This window comes from Plasmopara halstedii, assembly GCF_900000015.1.
Source record: "Plasmopara halstedii genome assembly, contig: Scaffold_287, whole genome shotgun sequence".
Classification (NCBI taxonomy): domain Eukaryota; phylum Oomycota; class Peronosporomycetes; order Peronosporales; family Peronosporaceae; genus Plasmopara; species Plasmopara halstedii.
This window is the reverse complement of record NW_020187208.1, coordinates 381,480-400,237: the sequence shown is the minus strand read 5'-3', so window position 1 is coordinate 400,237 and position 18,758 is coordinate 381,480. Positions and strand designations below refer to the sequence as shown.

The window sequence follows — 18,758 nt, the reverse complement described above, 5'->3', positions numbered from 1 at the left end:
TTTATCTTTGCGAAGGCTGGAGTAAGTTGCATCACATCTTGGCCCCCGGATGTAACCTCGGTTGTACCTTTGCAGCTGTATGGTGAAGTTTCTTATGCTAGAGTTGGTGAACACGATTAATGCGACTGAGAGTCGTGTTCTCTTGTGCTAAGGTTTGTGAAGATGGGCGGCTGTCATTCGTACGTGAAGGGACCATGTCCTGAATTTGATAGACATTGACATGATGCAATGTTAGGACTACCGTACGACGCGCTCATCGTGTGGCGCGGCGAAGGTTCATGAACTCTTGGTGAGGATCATTCTCAAATCGTGAAGGTGTTGTAAGGCTCCCCGCAGTGGATCATATTTTTTAGGGCTATATAAAGAAACTTCTGTAAGGAATTGCAAGACGACAAGTGAACCGAATCGATACAGTCGATGTTTGATAAAAAGCCGCGCATATCATCCGCCATGGTTGACTCCATAATGAGACCTTTCGCATAAACCTGGCTTCATAGACGCTTTCTTTGATGTGGAGTACGAAACAATATAGGTAATATATATTTAATCGTCAACTCGGCTATAAATTTTTTTGTCGAAAAGGCTAGTGGCAAGTTAAAATCGCAATCAGCTAATGCGGTCGCCATAATAGCATTAACTCCTGTTTTGAGAAAAAACGTGCTGCAGGACGGTACTGTCGGTTGCGCTGAGTTCAGTGCGTTTGACCTGGTTGATGGGTATTACCATCTGCACACGAGAGACAGCAAACTCTCTCTCACTGCAGAGAATACCCCTAGGGGGGGGTAATCTGGGAAAGCTAGTTATGCGTCAAAGACTGTCTTTTATCCCGACGACTTTCCACCGTCTGACGTTGCAGCTGTATAGGCCGTATCGTGGCTATGTTCGGATAATTTCGACAATATATTCGTACATAGCCGTACAGAGCACGTGGGTTTAGCGTGGAATATATATTGAACGCTGGGGAACTGTGCTAGAGTTTATGCACTAAATTAGCCGTAATGCAAAATAGACAAGTATATTTCTGGCGCCGACAATATATCTTTTCTGGGTTTCTTCGTCAGGACTCAACCCCGAAGGGCTAAGTCGTTGGCGACTAAACATTAAATGCAATAGTAGATCAGTCAGTGTTTTTTTTAAGGGATTGATTAAGCTGAACTAAGTACAGTGCAATCCAACCAATATAGCTTGAGCCATCGCTAATCTTTTTACGAAGAAGTCAAATGGTGCCGGAGCGTGGAGAAGAAGCTGTAAATGAATGTCTTGTTCGAACCATCCGATTCTGTTACTGTTAGCTCCAGATCGGTCATTTTATGTCCTCTGTGACATTTTGGTCTTTTTCATTGTCTAGGTTTCACTCCTAGCAAATGACGATGGGCATCAGTTGTAGTTGTATTTGAGTCAGTCCAACTAATAGCGGGAAAGAAATACTAGCCTGTTCACGACAAGAAGCTACTTGCCATGGAACATGCTTGTCTCAAGTTGAGGGTGCACCTGCTTAGCTTTATGCCATTCATTATATACAAGTCAATCTTGGTTACGCAAAGTGACATCGCCACAAATCTCTTACAGATATGATGATGATGCTTCTTGTCGGGTATTTCTCCGATGGTGGGCGTATCTTCACGTCCCACTGTCTATGGACTGTCGCACATAACAACAATGACGTCGCCAATCGACGAGGGGATAAGTACATTGTATGGGTACTTATCTGACGCACAATATGCTAGATTACTGGAAACGCTGAAAAGCAAGGAGTTTGAGGGCTCAGATGTGCCTTTCTCGAAACGCGCAGTTATAGGTCTGCACCGCTTTTTTTCATCACAAGAAGTCTTGCTGTATCACAGAACTGGTCCATTTGACACGCATCGTGTGGTGGTAACTCTTGACGAGGACCTTCAGTACAGTACATTGCACAACCCCTTTAATTGGACACCGAGGGAGGGGACTGCATACTGCAGGGTGATTGTGATGTAATGATGGCTTAGCCTGAATAATCGGGAAGTCAAATGTGCAAACGCGTGAAAAGTATTGACGGATTGTATTTCCGTCGCATGGGTCAGCACCATCTGCTAGCTTGTCAATGCCAGCAAACTCATGACTGTCCATCAGTTAAATGTCCTTCGATTTTCAAAAAGACGTGTCCAAATTACCAGTATCGTGGTATTTTTGCCGCTTGTACAAATGGTTATCCGCTGTTGTCGGCGGTAAAGTTACGGACAAGGCTGTTCCTTAACATTTTTTGCCAGCATAAATTTTCTGTGGCTATTCCTTTGGATCAATATTCACGGTTGAACGGAATATTTTACCAGATTCTGATCTTAATTTGCTTGACATCTTCGAAGTAAATCAGCTATAGACCGGTAGCTGGACAAAATCAATACTCGCGTGGTTGAGGATGCCAGTCAAAGCACAACCGTGGTGCTGGATCAAAAATGCCCCCACTCATTAAAATTCTGTAAGATATCAAAATACACTTCAAAAAGCTTTACCTTATTTTGACAGATGATTTGCTGGAATCTCATTATCTCGTGACCTCTCCAATTGGTCTAAGTCGAAACAACGTTGTCAAATTTGACCTTCTTTACAACGAAGTTGCCATGCACCTTGCACAGAGTAAAATCTGTTTCAAAGTTCTGCGGTGTCAAACGCACGAAGGTTAGTTCTTGCAGACTTTACTAAAAGAAATCCGAATAAAGCCTCTTTAGTATATAGGTTTTGCTATTTGATAGTATTGTTTCGGGGTTACACTAAATATATACTATTGTGTACAGACCTATTTCTGCCGAAGTTTAATCATCTTCATCAGTATCGATGTTTTGTCTTTCTGTATATTAACAACTCCACTAAGGTTCATTCCGTAGTATTTTACAATCGTTTACTGTACAGACGTTTAAGTTGGGCACGTACTCGGTAACACCCTTTCCCACTAAAAAGCGGACTATAAATTGTCCTTAAACCTATTGCTCAAAAGTAAGGTTTGACGAGCCCCCATTACGCACATTTCGCTCATTGCCTTCTTTATTGCTTTCTCTTACGATCTTTGCGTCGAGAGTCATTTTCAATCTATCACGTCAAATAGCTTGATTTCTGAAAAACAAAAGGGACGGCCTTGAAGCTATACAAGGTGAGGTGGCTGACGATTTCTCGTATCTGCGCGACGAGCAGTTTCGAATGGTCTGAGACGATAGTCACGATGTAGTCAAGCAAGCTAGACTTTTTAGTCAGGTCCGGCACTTTTTTGGCTTGCCGAAAATCTATTTTAGGTTCTGAATTTTTCTGCTTTTGTTTAGTGTATCACAAAATCACCACCGTAGGAAAAAGATACGAAGATCTTAACTCGTGCAAATTGGAGGCAAGCACCTCCTCTGAGGTGAAAGGTTTATCGACAGAACGGAGGGATTGTGTCAGGACTCGGAGAGTCACTTTAACCTCCCCAATGAGCACTAAGTGTATGAAGTGACCTTTGACGAGAGTGCCAAAGGGTATTATTTTTGAATTACGTATCAGGTGAGAAGACACATCGCAACACTCGACTCATAGCGTTACAAGCTAGTAAAAGTGAGAAGATGGATACCTAGATTATTGTGTGACGTTTTGGGGTACCGAGGGAACCCATCACTTTCAGGTCTTGCTGCAAATAGCACCGCTCATCACCACATAGCAGCTGTAGCAGTTACCGATGAAGTGTCAATCTGGGATCAAAGATGGGCTCCAGTCGATAGTAGAATGTGCGTCGAGCAGCCCTGCCTTGTCTTCCTAGGAGACAAAGGCGCTAGGGGGTGCCGGTTCATGAGCGACAACGGCGCAAGTATAATTTTGCCAAAGTGAGAATTTTTCGAGTGGGACTTCACCAGATACTTGTGCCCCCTAGTGAATCCGTAAGCTTACTACCCGTTCTACGAATTCCCTCTTGTTTATCGAGCAGCACCAACGGAGAGAGGACTTCCTGTGACTGTTCTTTCCGAGCTCTGAATGCCGGTGGTTGGACTTTCTTCAAGACGGCTAAAGACTGACATTAGTCAGTATTCTGTGCGCTCCCTCAGACACCCGATATAACGGTGTATTCCAAGCGGACTAGAACCATATCGCTACATCGGTGCAGAAGTTAGGTCATCTACAAGAAAGGCTGATACGTTGCTTAATTTTCAGCAAAGCGTCATATACATTTGCGCTCGTACGAGTAACTTCTACGAGCGGGATCGAGGTTTTGTATTAAGCAAGCCCGCGTAGATCAAATGATGTGTTTGCATTTTTTACAATGTTAATAGTGTCGCTTAATCCTTTTCTAGCTTCGACCGTAGAGTTCTGCGATGGTGAGGTAGCAACTGAAATTTATAGACTGCAGACACTGCAGGTGTGGGCTGCTTACGAACGTTGATCGCAATTGTTTGACCCTCTAAAAGATTTTTTTTTTGCGTCGGTGTGTGCGATCCGCATATTGCTTTTGCACATCTTGCAATAGTGTCGTACTTGGCGCATGACGCTTGATTTCGTCGAGCTGAAAGCATTGATTCTACTACAAAGTGATATATCAGCATCCAAAATCATATTGGCAGCCATTCCCGCTAACACAAGTGCCACTAAGTAATGATGTCAAGAGGATGCGGGGTCAGTCAATCTCTTATCAAAAGTCAAATTTGACGACGTGTGCTGCGTTATTGAACGCAATGATGGCGTCGGAGCATTCCACTTTAACCTTGCGGTCTCCTCGCTCAAATGTTTTAAACGCTATTCTTTATTATGCGATGGAGGTGTTATGTTTGATCATCATTATGTGGATGGTCATAGTATACTAGCCCAATCAAGTGACAAGCACCGTATAAAAAGCGCCAAATTTTCGCTGCAGTGTGCGAATCTCGATCTGATAGAAATACCACCGGTATGTCATGATGACGAACAACTTTGTTTTGGCCGTGATCTCACTGATTGATGACCAGAGCGCATTGAGTCACCGCACAAACAGCGCACAAAATCCGTGATGTGGTATTGCCGCACGTGGCTTCTACAGGATATAAATGTAAAGATCATGCTACTGGACAGACATTATTCTTTGAGGACTAGCATACTAGCCAAAGGCGTCAGTACATGCGACGAGAGTTTAAATCGTTGACATGTCGTTCATCTGCGCACATGAAAACCTGCCCATTCGCATGTAAGGACTCATGATATAGCTGTCACAGAACCAAATATATTTTTTTCCTTTTTCGATTGGTGACGATGTTGCCGTGCGTAACGATGCATGATGTGTATAGCTCACAAGTTACTTATAGCATATTAGGCGTACCCTGAACTTGACAAGGGTAATCTTCATAAAGAGTCTCCTTGGGGTAGCTTTTCTCAGCAGTTTTCAGCTAGAGAGTTCCATACGCAAGGACGCGATTATTTTATTGACATCAGCGCAACGTGTGCAGCCTGCGGCAAAAGATGAAGCAGCATAGGCGATGAAAAATGTTCGGCTCTGATTCGACAGAGCAAAAAAGGCACATATCAAGATTTCTCTCACAGCTTCAAAGATGACTTATCCTACCGCACACCTCACACCTTCTGACATTCGGCTCTGACTAGACAGTGATGAGCTATTCAATGTCAGCGGATTTCGTACTGCAGTTAGGCGAGGCCAGACTATTTCTTATAGCTCTTCTAGGACAAAAGCACAGGTCAATCTAAAACATCATTGATACGCCGCGGACTATGCTGTCAAATGAATGCCCCGAGATAGAGACTTTTATCGGCGCCAAAGATCATGTTGTCTGTGTCGAAAAACATATTATTCAGATGTATTCCTGAGCGCTGTTTACACTCCTTTCTCTCGCAAAATCAAGCGGCAAATCTGGTGCGAGCGTGTTTCTCAGTCGGTGCCGATAGAGAGTCAGTTGGGCTAACGGCAAGTGGTGAATAGGATACGCTGAAAGAGGTAACATTTTGAGCATGAAGGCTGAGATACTGCCGAACAATATGATTGGTTGCACTTATCTGCCTAATCTTGGTCTGATCGATGAGAAGCATCATCGCCCTGTGAGAGTGAGTGATATTCTTTATTTGTAGCAATTCACCGAGCAAGTTGTTCTGGAAGTACCCTACTGCTGTCGAACGCACCAGCGACGTTCAATCGCCTAATGAATCAGCTATCTGGATCGCGTCGTGCATACGTGCAAACCTATTTTTGAGATATATACGATCATAGTCAGGTCGAGCCTGGGAGTCATAATGACTTTAAACTGTTCCCTGGTAATGAAATTGATGTTTCGAATTATTGTCTCTGAGACTAGGTTGAATGTTATCGCACTCTCCGGAATGAAAGCACATACGTCAAATATCTACCATCACTTCCTCAAGGGTGTCCTTCTACAAAAGTATATGTAGAATTCGCAAATTATGTGAAGATAATTGCCTCACTCCTGCAATTGTACTTGATGACGAGCTCATCATGACAAATGATGAGCTCAGCACTTTCTCCGGCGCTTGAAGTAGATCTCACCGTCTTGATGTCATTCTCCGTCCCAAATTTTTTCTATATTGCAAAGCCAATATTCGTTGGGATTACTCTATTAACACTGCTTACGAAAAAATAACCCTGAGACGCGGACCTTCACTGCTTCTCACGGTTGGCACGTCACTCGATTTTGCTGACACAGCGGTGCTATCACACCCTGACAAAGACGGATCACTCTTACTGACACACGAGCATGCGAATTCTCCTCGCGGCTTACAGAAACCGTTGCCTTGGAGATCGGTGCACTCTGTCACTCCACTTCGTTTTCGCGGGATCAAAGAATGATACAATATATATTCTTCGTCTACTAAAACTTATTTCCTAGTATTTACAACTCATATCTGTGAACATCAGTCGCAGCAAGGCTTACTCTAGAGACCGCGGCGGCCGCTAATTCTCATATTCTCATAGATACGCTATGGAGATGGAGACGTACGGTCGCTCACTCTCGTCTCAATCAGCTCTTCTAGAAAGCAGAAGCGCGTTGGCTTGACGCCTCAATAGCCTCGGTGCCGACCAATAATGGATCCGAAATAGTTGACAATATCATCTATAATATCATCGAGCAGCACCCGGAAGGTATAAGTGTCTGTGAGCCAAGATTCCTCACCAAAGCTTCACCAAGAGAGAAGTGCATGGCACGTAATGTTCATACTTTCAATTGGTTCATGAGTTACGACTTCTCAGTCAGGCCATAAGAATATAAATTTTGGACCAAAAAGCGCTCCACCATGTCAAAGCTCTCAAATTTCAGAGTTGAGCCAGAAGAATTTGCCGGATGTTGTGCAAACCTACTTGCCTGACAAGTCAGTTCTGTTGTATAAAACACGATGACCGAGCGACATGTTGACGTCGTCATTCGGTCTAAGAAACTTGCAACAAGCAACACCCTCCATATCTGACCAAGTTGACCTTGTTATCAAATCGATCACTGAAAAGATGAACGATGAGCTCAGGTGATCTACTAGGCAGTCCTATTTTGTGACTAAATCACGCGCACATTCTAGTGAAAATGCAGAGCAACTTCTTCCAGAGCAGCAGCTATCTGCGCCTTTCTTAGGCGGCTATGCTCGAGCGATTCAATTGAAGCTCTGCGAAGCGTATCAAATAGGCAAAATAAGCGCAATTCTTATCGGTTGGGTGTTTTGTTCATTTCTATGGCTCCCTGTGAAATTTGATAATATGAATAATAAAATGCCGAAGTCGTAAAGCCTGTATCTAAGAACTATGTCGTGGTGTACTATCGAGTCTGACCCAGGTACGCCCCTCTGTACGATGCCTCCAGTCTCCACAACTAATCATGTTTATCCATTAAAGGCGTATTTAATGCCTTGATCGAAGAAATTGGTGTCAAAGGCGTGCAGGTCGAAGAGCTTTACACATTGGACGAGCAACAGTTTGCCGATTTGTCGCCAGTCTACGGACTCGTGTTTCTTTTCAAATACGACTCGAACCACGCAAACGATGCCAACAATTCTGCCATTGCGAGTCAAGAAGACGGAATCTTCTTTGCTAAGCAAGTAATCAGCAATGCTTGTGCCACACAAGCCATTTTGTCTATCCTACTAAATGCTGAAGACGTAGAGCTGGGTGAAACATTATCTGAATTTAAAGCCTTTACAAGCGACTTTCCACCAGATCTTAAGGGTTTAGCCATCTCAAACAGTGACAGGATACGGCTAACCCATAATTCCTTCGCTCGAGCTGAACAGTTTGTTGTAGAGAGTCGAAATGCGACGGAGGACGACGATGTGTATCATTTTGTAGCCTTCGTGCCTGTAAATGGCAAAGTGTATGAGCTTGATGGACTTAAAGAAGGACCTGTTTGTCTTGGCGAGGTACCAAATCCTGAATTTCGTGACTCTTGGCTAAAGGTGGCATGTCCTGTGATTCAAAGGAGAATCGAAAGGTATTCGGCAACGGAAATTCGCTTTAATTTACTAGCGCTCGTCAAAAATCGGATACAGATTTACGAAGAACAGCTTCAGGCTCTGATTGAAGCTGGTGGAAGCGAACAAGAAGTGGCACAAATTCAAATAGATCTTGCTGCTGAGCAACACAAACGAGAAAAATGGGCACAGGAGAATACGCGCCGCAAGCACAATTATACGCCTTTAATCATTCAGCTGCTTAAGTCGTTAGCAATGAAAAAACAACTAGAGCCACTGATCAAACAACAGCTTACGAATGCACAGTGAAACTATCAAGACAAGCTATTGCTAAAAATTGACTATTTGTCATTGAGAGGTTCATTTGTTAATTAGTTTCTGAATACTCTCGCTATGGCCCACGTTCTAAATGTCGTTCCTCCCCTAGCACCCACCACGCAATTGCAGTACCATGTGAATTGTGCCACCTGCAGCCACAGTATAGTCCTGTAGGGTCTTGTCGTCTGCACTGCTCCACAATAGTCCACGTCAATTTTTTCGCCTTCTTTAAATCAATTCTCCAGCATCACGTACAGTTGTTTGCCGCTGTAAATAAGACGAATCTGATCTACTTGTATTCCTTCCTTTTCTTGTAAAGCCTGCTTGACGTGCAAAATCTACAAAACGCAAGAATGTGTACGTTATTTCTATCAACATGTCAACTTGAAATTAGAAAGAGTGTACCGTGTTGTCTGGTTCAAAGTTAAACGTTTGCTTGCGGCCCGTAAGTGTCTATAACGATGTATTCAACCAGTATGTTGTTTAGAATGACGAGCACACTTACTATTTCGCAAATATATTGGCGACGCACCTTTATCTGGATCTGCATGGCTTGTCGAGAACAAGTGTCTACGCTTCTGTGACTAGGATTTGTGATTTATGTATTGTATCTCGATGTTACTTTAATGTTGCGTAAATTTATTCATCATTATAATTACCTCAAACGCCGCAGTCATGTTCTCGCTGTTTTGGGGGCTATGGAACTATTTATTTAGCAAGGCAGAGCTCCATTTGCTTATCGTGGGACTAGACGATGCAGGCAAAACGGTAGGTAAGTGTGTCGCTATCTTTTGGTCGAATAAAGGTTGAATTTACTGTTGTTATAGACGCTACTTGAGCAGCTTAAAGGCATATTTGGAAAGAAGCCAGGCATCCCATTGGAGAAGATTCCGCCGACTGTGGGGCTTAACAGTAGGTGGCTTAGATAAACTGATGGATTAGTGGTATCGCATCTAACGTCGTACCCTCTGTGCAGTTGCTCGGGTTAATATTAAACGATCGAGGGTCATTTTCTGGGATCTTGGAGGACAAGTATGGATGGCAAGTGATTGGTGCCAAAATATTGAATATTAATATGGTCGTGATTGTATTAAAAGGAACGTCTTCGTGCCATTTGGAACAAATACTACAGTGAAAGTCACGGTGTTGTGTTTGTGATTGATTCTGCTAATGAAAGACGATTTCAAGAAGCAAAAGTGACATTGCGTACGTGGTGGATAAAGTGATGCGATGAAGTGATTCTCTCGTGTTTGACATTATTGTCTTTTAGACGCAATGCTGGCGAATCCCGAGTTATCAGGAATTCCACTAGTAGTGCTGGCAAACAAGATGGATTTGGAGAATGCACAACCAGTTAAAAATATTGTCAAGTGGTTGGAAGTAGAAGGACATCAAGGCGCAGTCGCGAGTTATCCCATCTGTGCATTAACAAGGTACACTGAGAATTTTTATACCATTATCATTCATTGCTCAACTAATGTCTTTGACAGGGAGGGCATTGAAGGCGCGATAGACTGGCTGGTGGATGCTGTGATGGCTAGCGAACGATATTATGAGAAGATGGCAGTAGGCAGCGCATGAACGATACACTATTGTAATGTAGAGCTTATCAATATGTTCTATTGACGTCTTTGTATGTTCAAATATTCGATCTCATAAACTTAGACCACAACCAGCTGATCATTCGCTTTAAGCATCAACTCTCATTACCATTGCTTGGACCCTAGCACTTTCGTCGTTATAAAGGCCCAGTCGCCTAAAGATTGCGCATACGCGCCAAGGTGCTAATTTCCACAACGGAATGGCCAGTCCGGAGAGCAATTTCTTCAGCCGTCTCATGCTTAGAAAGCGCATCAAATACAGCTTTGACGACAGTAAAAGGATTGCGTTGCCCGTGGGTCTTCGATACTACGTCCGTGATACCAAAGCAGTCTAATACACAAGCCACAGTGTCACTTACCGTAAGTCCTTTGTCCTTGGGTGTCGGACGCAAGAAGAGCGTACAGCTGTTCCATTTGCCACGTACTTCGTGATATAACGTGCGATTATCAAATCGGTCAACGAAGGTAAAATTCTTCAAAGCGAGCTTTGTGCCACGCTCGATAGCGATAGGCGGAGAGGATCCCTTGCCTACAGCGTAACCAGCAACGCCGCGCATGTTACCGACGACAACGAGCGCACGAAAGTTCATGATGCGCTCCTGCGTCGTGACTTTCTGCACCTGATCCACGTGCACAATCTGGCGCAACATTCCCATTCGACCAAGATTGATCTCGCCTTCCTCTTCCTCGTCAGCAAATTCCATCTCGTCGCCCTCTTTGTTCATAGCACGCATATCACTCAAGACGCCAGCATCAGGCGTTAGATACTGACCGGGTTGGTCCGGGTCAACGAGTGTAATGCCATCCTTTTTAAACTCGTCCAATAGTCGGCGACGCACTTTACCGCGGTTTTCAGGAGAAACAATCATAAATCGGCTCTTCTTGGCTGCCTCCGGCATGGTCTGGCGTCGTGGCATCGAGTCACGTCTGTTCTTGTCAATAATTTTGTCGGAACCATCGTCAAGATCTTCATCTACAAGACGCCAATCGTCCTCAGATGAGTAGCAAGCTATTTGCAGCTTCGCAACGGCGCTGCGGCATGGCTGACGTATGACTGCGGCTGAACCATATCGCAAAGCAAAGCGGTGCAGCATTATGTATACCTAATGATTTTATAGACAACCATAAATATTTCGGAAATTTAGAGCAATGAATGGCCACATTCTAAATCCCGTCTAAGCCAATTTTTGATAAACACTGCGTAGTAATCATGTTGGAAAGGGCTTTAAGATTCCTACAGAGGACCATCACTCTTGCAGGCTTAGCGCCGTTTCCGCATTGCTCGAATGCATAGCACATTCTATGGCATCTCCAGTGGTGATGGAGGTTGCTGCTACGAGCTCAAAGTGCACACGAGCCGACTGCACGTCACTGCGTGAGGAGCTGGAGCTGTTGCGCAGCGACCTACTAGAGCTTGAGAGCGAAAACGAGCATCTTTGTGATCAACTGACCTCGGTGCAGTCCGATGCGAACGCGCGAGAGCTGCAGATGCATCAAAGGCTTTCAGAAAAGGATGATGAAGTAGTCAATCTTAAGGATAAGGTGACAGGACTCATGATGCAGCTGCAGCAACAGCTGGAATTTCGCAACGAGAAAGAGACGATCTCGCCTGATACGCCTTTCACTAAGATTGTAGACGACAAATCTCTTGGCTTGCAGATGCAAAATGAGGCGTTAGAAACCAAATTGCGGGAGCTGCAATCACAACTGAAAGAAGAAGCTACGGCTGGTATCAAAGCACAGCGACTAGTGACCGAAGGGGCCGAGAAGAGCAAAGATGAGCGTGATGAGCTTTACACGACGCTAAAGGAGAATGAAGTGCTGCGGAATGAGACAGCAAAGCTGAATGAAGCCATGGAAACGATCACTAGGCAAGTTAAGGAGTACCAGATGTCCTACACTGCCATGCAGGATCAGCTCGAGGCTTATCGTGATGTGATGGACGAACAGACGCTGGAAATGACGCAATTGCATACAAAAGTCGAGGAATTGGAACTGGAAAAGGCAAGTCTTGAAGCACAGCTTATTGAGATGGACGAGAAGGAGAGCGACGTAGACGCTCTGATGAGCGATATCAAGGCCAAGTATGATATGGAGAAAGCGGTGCTCCAAGCAGAGCTGAATGAAGTAAAGCAGAAGTTGAAGCAACAGCTGTTACATACACAGCAAGCGCAGGAGAGTAACATGCTAGTTGATGACAAAGAGGAGAATAATCATACCGGTATTCGTCGTAGATCAAGTACTCATATGGAAGACCTGGAAAGACAGCTGAAAATGCTGCAAGAATTGCGCACTCGAGATAAAAGCACGATCCTAGAACTGAATCAGCGGATATTGCAACAGCAAAGCGATTTGGAGAGCCTTGCGGGGCACTTTACTGGTGACTCTGTGGTCGATAGCGCCGATGGGGTTGCTTCACACAGGCATAAAGCGAAGCTTGATAGTTTTGAACAGCAGAACACGATGTTGAATAAGCGTTTAAAGGAGCAGCAAGAATTAATCCAGAATTTGGAGCTGCGACAAGGTTTTTTAGAAAAGCAGCTAGTTGACACTGAGGAGTGGAAGGCTAAGTACGAACAAAAGGCTGGACTTGAGGAAGTAGTCAAGTATCAAAAGATTCTTCGAATGCAGTTAGAGCAACAGCAGCAAATTAATGTCAAGTTGCGCCTGGATCTAAATGAGCAAGTAGAGGCAACTAGTAAGATGCACATAGCATTCGAGCGCTTAAAGGCAGAGGTCGGAAAACCTTTTAATTTTATGTATGATGATCTCACGATTGCTGACCACTTAAAAGGCCAATTGGCAATTAATGAGGCTGTGGTGAAGCAAATGGAAGCCCAGATCGAGGAACTAGAGGCTGAGCGCTTACGACATCTTCAGAAGCTGAGAGATCAAGCACGACTCAACGGACATAAACTGTATGAGCAACATGGCTTGACAACTGAACAGTGGGCTACTATCGAAGGGTTTATTGAGCGCGTCAGACAAACACCGGAGGCTGCAAATGAACCTTTTGACTGCACTTTAGAGCACACGGGAGTACGTGACAGAACTCAGTCATTACATTATCTGGAGACTGCCGTAGATAAACTCGAACGAAAGTTTGATGCCAAGTGTGATGAAAATACAATGTTGTTACGGGATATTGAGCGACTACATTGTGAACTGGAGGATGTACAGTCTCGGCGTCTACTCTTGGCGACATGGCGGTTAAAATCTGAGCCAGATGATACGAAGAGCGAGCTCTTACACGCGCTTAACGTTGCCAAGGTGAGGTCACAACGGCAAGAAGGTGTTATTTATCATCTAAGAGCAGAAATTGCCTCGCTGCATAAAAGAAAGGAGTCGAAGGAGTTAAGGGAAACCAATTCGCTTAACTACGATGAAAATCCAACACAAAAGAATTTAAACGAAAAGCATACAAGCGATAGCGCTGTACCGGTTTGCGCAGGCACACAAACGTCTCCCTGCGCAGATAATATAAAGACTGCTGTACAAATTCAATTCGATGAATTTGATTGCGATGGAGGTGATGAGTCGCTGCCAGTTTTAGGAGACAATGAACCCGACAGCTTACACGAAGTGAAAGAATACATGGATCCAGCGATTGATCACTTACCAATAGAGCAAAAGCTTTCTGATAAAAGCCTCATATCAGAACGTAAAGATGATCGCACCGACGACATCGCCTTCATTGTGGCTAGAGCAATTGAAGCACAATTTGCACTAATTAAAGCCCAGACAGGCACCTTTCTGCCATCAGTAGCGATGGGCACAGCAAGTAGTGATGATGTAGAAGCAACATCTGCTTCATCTAAAGACCTAGCCAATAAATCGGACGAAGCCAAAATTGTTAACCACGAGTCTGCAAAATCACCAATGGTCGATCAAATAGCCTTTGAGAGTGAGGACGAGATGATTCAGCAACTTGACGTCCTGCGTGAGCTGAATGTCTGCTTAGACGATTTAGTGACGACCGAAGCACGCAATGAGGAGCTTCAGAAGCAACTACATCAGCATGAAGAAGTTTTCCAATCCTTGATGGATCAGCACACGGTCTTGTATCAGCACTTTTTTCAACTGTATGCACAATACGCCAGCGCTGAGATTCGTCTTCGTCATGATTTGGATCAGATGGCAGAGGAAAAGAAAGAATATCAGATCAGGTGTCATCGGTATGAGGCAGAATTGCATTTGCTACAAATTCAGAGCCAACAAAACGCTTCAACAACCAGTGACGCACTGATCAGTGGTAATGTAGCGCAATTGCGCTCCGAGGTGATTGAATTGACGCGAAGACTTGCCACATTCGAAGTGAATGAAGCGCGTTACAAACGGAAATATCATCAGCTGCATGCGGAGTGGCGTAGCAGTACGGAGCACAATGAGCTGCTTCAACATGAGTGGAGCGAAATGGAGCGGACACTCAAATATCGAGTCCTGTACCTCGAAACATGGAAGCATGGTGCGGATGAAATGATCGAACGGATGGAGAAGACGCTAGACAAGAGTGTGCTACGTGAGTTTGTGGACAAGCAGCAGCAGCTGATGGTTAATGTCCTGAAAAAATACAACATCTTAAGCAAATTCTATGCGGAGATGCACGCCAAGTATATAGAGGTGTATGACTTACCTGCGCAATTAAGTCAAGCGCAACACAAGCTTAGGGTCTTGCAATCAGAATATAGTACCAGACATTTCGATAAAGATGGAATCTGTAATCCTGATATATTACACGATCGTATAACGCAATTAGAAAGCGAGCTGCAAGACCAAGTGAGGAGGGTCCACGAGCTTGAAGAGGCCAAGTGCAAAGAATTAACTTGCGAGGAATTAGTGCAAACATCAGGGACAGAAGAAAACGCTGTGGACAAGAATGAGCTGCGGAACGAGAACACACTTCTGTACGAGAGAATAAATGAAGTTGAGCAACTCTATGAAAGCCTCGCCTTGGAGTGCGCGAAATACAAGGGAATCGCTTCACTTGCTGCATCACAAGCAAATGCACTTATGACGCGAGCTGCTCAGGAACAAGGTAACCGCGAACAGCAAGAAGAGCAATTGCGCGACTTGATGGCTGCCTCGGAAGACCACGCTATTGTTGGGAAGCTCCAGCACCAGTTAATGCAGATCAAGACGACATATCAGCAGTTTTTGTTGCAGTACAACAATGTTACCGGTACACAGCAACAGACACTTTTAAGAAATCAGCAACTTGAGCTGGAGGTTGAGAAGAAGGCCCAGGAACTTACTGCGATTCGAGAAAAGTCGCGCGTTAACGCACAAAGTATGGAGAACGCTATCAAGATCGTGAAAGAACGTGACTGGATCGCTCGAAATACGAAATGGGAGGCTTTCCGTAAGCGCTTGGATGCTCTGGAGGAGGAATTACAAATTGAGCATGAACGACGCAAACAGCTTGAAAAAGACTTGGATGAAAAGCAAGCTCAGCTTCCATTTCCTGAACTCCGACAAAATCGAGGCAATCAAAGCGAGGTCAGTCGGTTAAAGAGCCAGATAGACGCGTTAACAACGCGAGAACGCTTGCTCATGGGGCAACTTGAGGCTGTAACCAAGGCTACAGGGTCAAAAGACAGTCATTTGCTGGCTGAGCTACAAAAGACGAAGACACTAAATGAAGACCTCATGCGTAAAGTAGAGACAATCCAAGCTCGCAACTCACAGCTCTTAAAGCTAAATGGAGACTTGGAAGCCGAAAAGCTTGCAATACGGAGCAAATACGAAGATCTGGAAATAGAGTTGCAGTGCGCTCGTACCGATCTTTCAGGTGGACAGAGACGGCCGCTTGATAACCAGCGAGACGTGGACCAAGGTTCTAGTCTATCTCCGTTAATGCGGCGAAAGGTTGGTCTGTATGAAAAAGACCAGATGGATCTTCAACAAGCGGCCCAGGCGACAATTGCGAGCTTAAAGCAGCTTGTTGAAGACAAGAACATGCTGATCAATGAGTACCAGCGGAAACTTGCACTTGTTCGGGCTTCAAGTGCCCAGGACAAAGCACAAGATCGATTCGAGACGACACAACTAAATAAAAAGCTCTTCGAGGAAAATCAGCGGATGATTGGTCAACTCAAAGAAGCGATGGGAACGATAAGCAGTATGGAGAGATCTGGTAAAAGTAAACAGGCATTGCAAGCTGCTCAAGAGCGTCAGGATCAGATTTTGCAAGAGTGGAAGGAGGCTGAAGTTGCATTGGAGAAATCAAAACAGCTGATTAGAGAGCTTCAAATGGAGCGGAAAGTCTTGCAGAACGAGCGAGACCTTGCTGAGGCACGTGCAGGGGAAGCTTTGGAAGAGATTGTGCTGCTTAAAGAAAAAGGAGCAGAGTGTGAAAAGCATCAGCAAAAGTTAGAGCAACAACTTTCAAACGTTAAGGGTGATATGACAAAGAAAGAGGAAAAGCTCAAGGCGCTCCGAGAGGCGATTATTAGGCTGAAGGAAGAGTTTCTCAAGGCTGAAGATCGTCACGCGATTGAAATCGTCAAAGCGCAGCACGCAATGAATAACGACATTAGTGCAAGGAAACGAAAGGAACAAGACCGCCATGAAGAGGAAGAGGGCGTGTGGAGAGAGGAGAAGGCACGATTACAAAGCCAAGTGCTAATGCTTCAAGAAAAGCTTCGGCTTCTTAAGAAAAAATACGGTCTGCAAGTGCAACGAAAAAAGCGGACTAAAGCTGAAGAGAAGGAGGAGAAAGAAAGCACAACAGAGGCCAATGTTCAGGAACTGAAAGGTGAGGTGGAGCGTTTAGAGCGGCTAGTGAAAGAAAGGGCTGTGAATGAGGCCAGAACAGTTGAAGACCTTGAGAGAAAAAACAAGGTCTTACAAGCTCAAAACCTTGCGCTGCGTGAGGCGACCACTTACGCTCCTCCCGTGTCGACAGAAGTAGTGGATGCGAACAAGAGACATGAACAGCTTCAAAATGAGAAGAAGCTGCAGCGTCGGGTTGGTGCTTTATTGCAAAAACTTAAAGAAAAACAGGGGGATATAATGAGCAAAAACAGTGAGCTGGAACGTTGTCTCGACCGAATATCGAAGTTAGAAACTGAGCTTCAGAAACAACAGGCAATTAATGAGAAGGAGCGTTTGGCGAACAACGCGAGTGTTCCTCCTATCGTTGCTTTGCCTATCAAGCAGCAGATGGAAGATTTGGAGCGCCAGAACGCCTTCCTTCAACGAGAACTAGTGCTGAAGCGTAAAGAGTGGGAGAAAATGTTTACATCTCAAATGGAAAAGTATGAAGTTCAGCTCCAGCGTTTGCGCCGTCGATTTGTTCGGCATGGCATCACCTCATCTGATGGGGATATTAAAGATTGCAAGGATAATTTAACCGATAGTGACTTTAGCTCAAAATTGCAAAGTGAAGAGCAGCGTTTTTTTGTGGAACAAGACGTTCGAGAAGAGCTTCTGGCTCTTGGTGACGAGTTGCGCACGAAAGAGCAAGACATGGTTTCAAAAGACACCAGGTTGCTCGAACTGGAGCTGGAGGTTGAAAATTTGCGTCTGGAGTACAAGCGACTCGAGCGAAAGCAACAACATTCCAAGGGTGGTGGTTTGCCAGGCAGTGACGGTGCTCCCAAACCGCGTCGCGTAACAGGAGGTCGAGGATCGCCTTGGGTGACACAGGAACGACTTGAGCTCGAAGGGGTGATTGAGACCATGAAGAAAGTTATTGAAAGGCTTCGAGCAGAGAACGAAAACTTGAAGAAATCATCAGCAAAGCAGGCGATGATTTCTCCTGAGCGAGTAGAGTCGATTCGGCGCAAGCTAAAGGAGCAGAAAGATGCAAGAGAACGACTAGAAGCTCAGTTGGAGAAACTGCAGATAAACTGTGGAGAGCTAAAAAAGGACAAGTTAAAATTGCAGCAGAAACTTCGTGCAAAAACAGCATTTTCCAGCTCGTCAAAAAACGAGATTTCTACATTAGAGCTTCAAGTAAAGGACAAAGATCGAAAGTTGCTAGCGTCCGAGCAAGAATTAACAGAATTACGACATCAAGTGCTTCAATTGGAAACGCACGTTAATGCGATGGACGACGCTCATGTTCGACAAAAAGATGTAGAACGCATCAAGGAGCTTGAAGCCCAAGTGCATGAACTGGAAGACGAAAATACGAAACTTACTAATGAACTCTCGGCGTTTGACGAAGATTTTTTTGAAGAGATCGAAGACTTGAAGTACAAATACACTCAAGCCGTACGCGACAAGCGTCAGTTAGAGAAGCGTCTTGCACGGGAACATAGTAGTGGCTCTTTTGCTTCAATCACAGCAAGATCTGAATGAATAGACGAGCATATAGGATTGTAAATGGCAGATTTCATATATGATAGAATACGGAAAATTGCTCCGATACACTAATTCTGAACATAACTGTAACCACTACTGAGTACTATACTGGATAATGAAGAAAATAGAGCTTTGCAAAAAAATGCAATG

The 18,758-nt window shown here is 44.5% G+C and overlaps 5 protein-coding genes across 5 annotated transcripts; 3 read left to right on the top strand and 2 right to left on the bottom strand.

Annotated features, from left to right (window-relative positions):
- Positions 1-7,720: 7,720 nt before the first annotated feature.
- Positions 7,721-8,691, top strand: PHALS_04971 (ubiquitin carboxyl-terminal; the record flags this gene model as incomplete). The annotated part of the gene is made up of 2 exons (XM_024722696.1): positions 7,721-7,751; positions 7,811-8,691. 2 exons carry the CDS (start codon positions 7,721-7,723, stop codon positions 8,689-8,691), a joined length of 912 nt encoding a protein of 303 aa, XP_024573746.1.
- A 114-nt stretch (positions 8,692-8,805) lies between these two features.
- Positions 8,806-9,250, bottom strand: PHALS_04970 (ubiquitin-like protein nedd8; the record flags this gene model as incomplete). Its single annotated transcript, XM_024722695.1, has 4 exons — positions 8,806-8,890; positions 8,956-9,038; positions 9,106-9,153; positions 9,233-9,250. 4 exons carry the CDS (start codon positions 9,248-9,250, stop codon positions 8,806-8,808), a joined length of 234 nt encoding a protein of 77 aa, XP_024573745.1.
- Positions 9,251-9,375: 125 nt separating this feature from the next.
- On the top strand, positions 9,376-10,281 carry PHALS_04969 (1-family small gtpase; the record flags this gene model as incomplete). Its single annotated transcript, XM_024722694.1, has 6 exons — positions 9,376-9,468; positions 9,528-9,612; positions 9,677-9,732; positions 9,798-9,906; positions 9,971-10,133; positions 10,191-10,281. 6 exons carry the CDS (start codon positions 9,376-9,378, stop codon positions 10,279-10,281), a joined length of 597 nt encoding a protein of 198 aa, XP_024573744.1.
- A 175-nt stretch (positions 10,282-10,456) lies between these two features.
- Positions 10,457-11,395, bottom strand: PHALS_04968 (30s ribosomal protein s5; the record flags this gene model as incomplete). Its single annotated transcript, XM_024722691.1, has 1 exon — positions 10,457-11,395. The coding sequence occupies one exon, from the start codon at positions 11,393-11,395 to the stop codon at positions 10,457-10,459; it is 939 nt and encodes a 312-aa protein (XP_024573743.1).
- Positions 11,396-11,603: 208 nt separating this feature from the next.
- Positions 11,604-18,605, top strand: PHALS_04967 (centrosomeassociated protein; the record flags this gene model as incomplete). Its single annotated transcript, XM_024722690.1, has 1 exon — positions 11,604-18,605. The coding sequence occupies one exon, from the start codon at positions 11,604-11,606 to the stop codon at positions 18,603-18,605; it is 7,002 nt and encodes a 2,333-aa protein (XP_024573742.1).
- Positions 18,606-18,758: the final 153 nt, after the last annotated feature.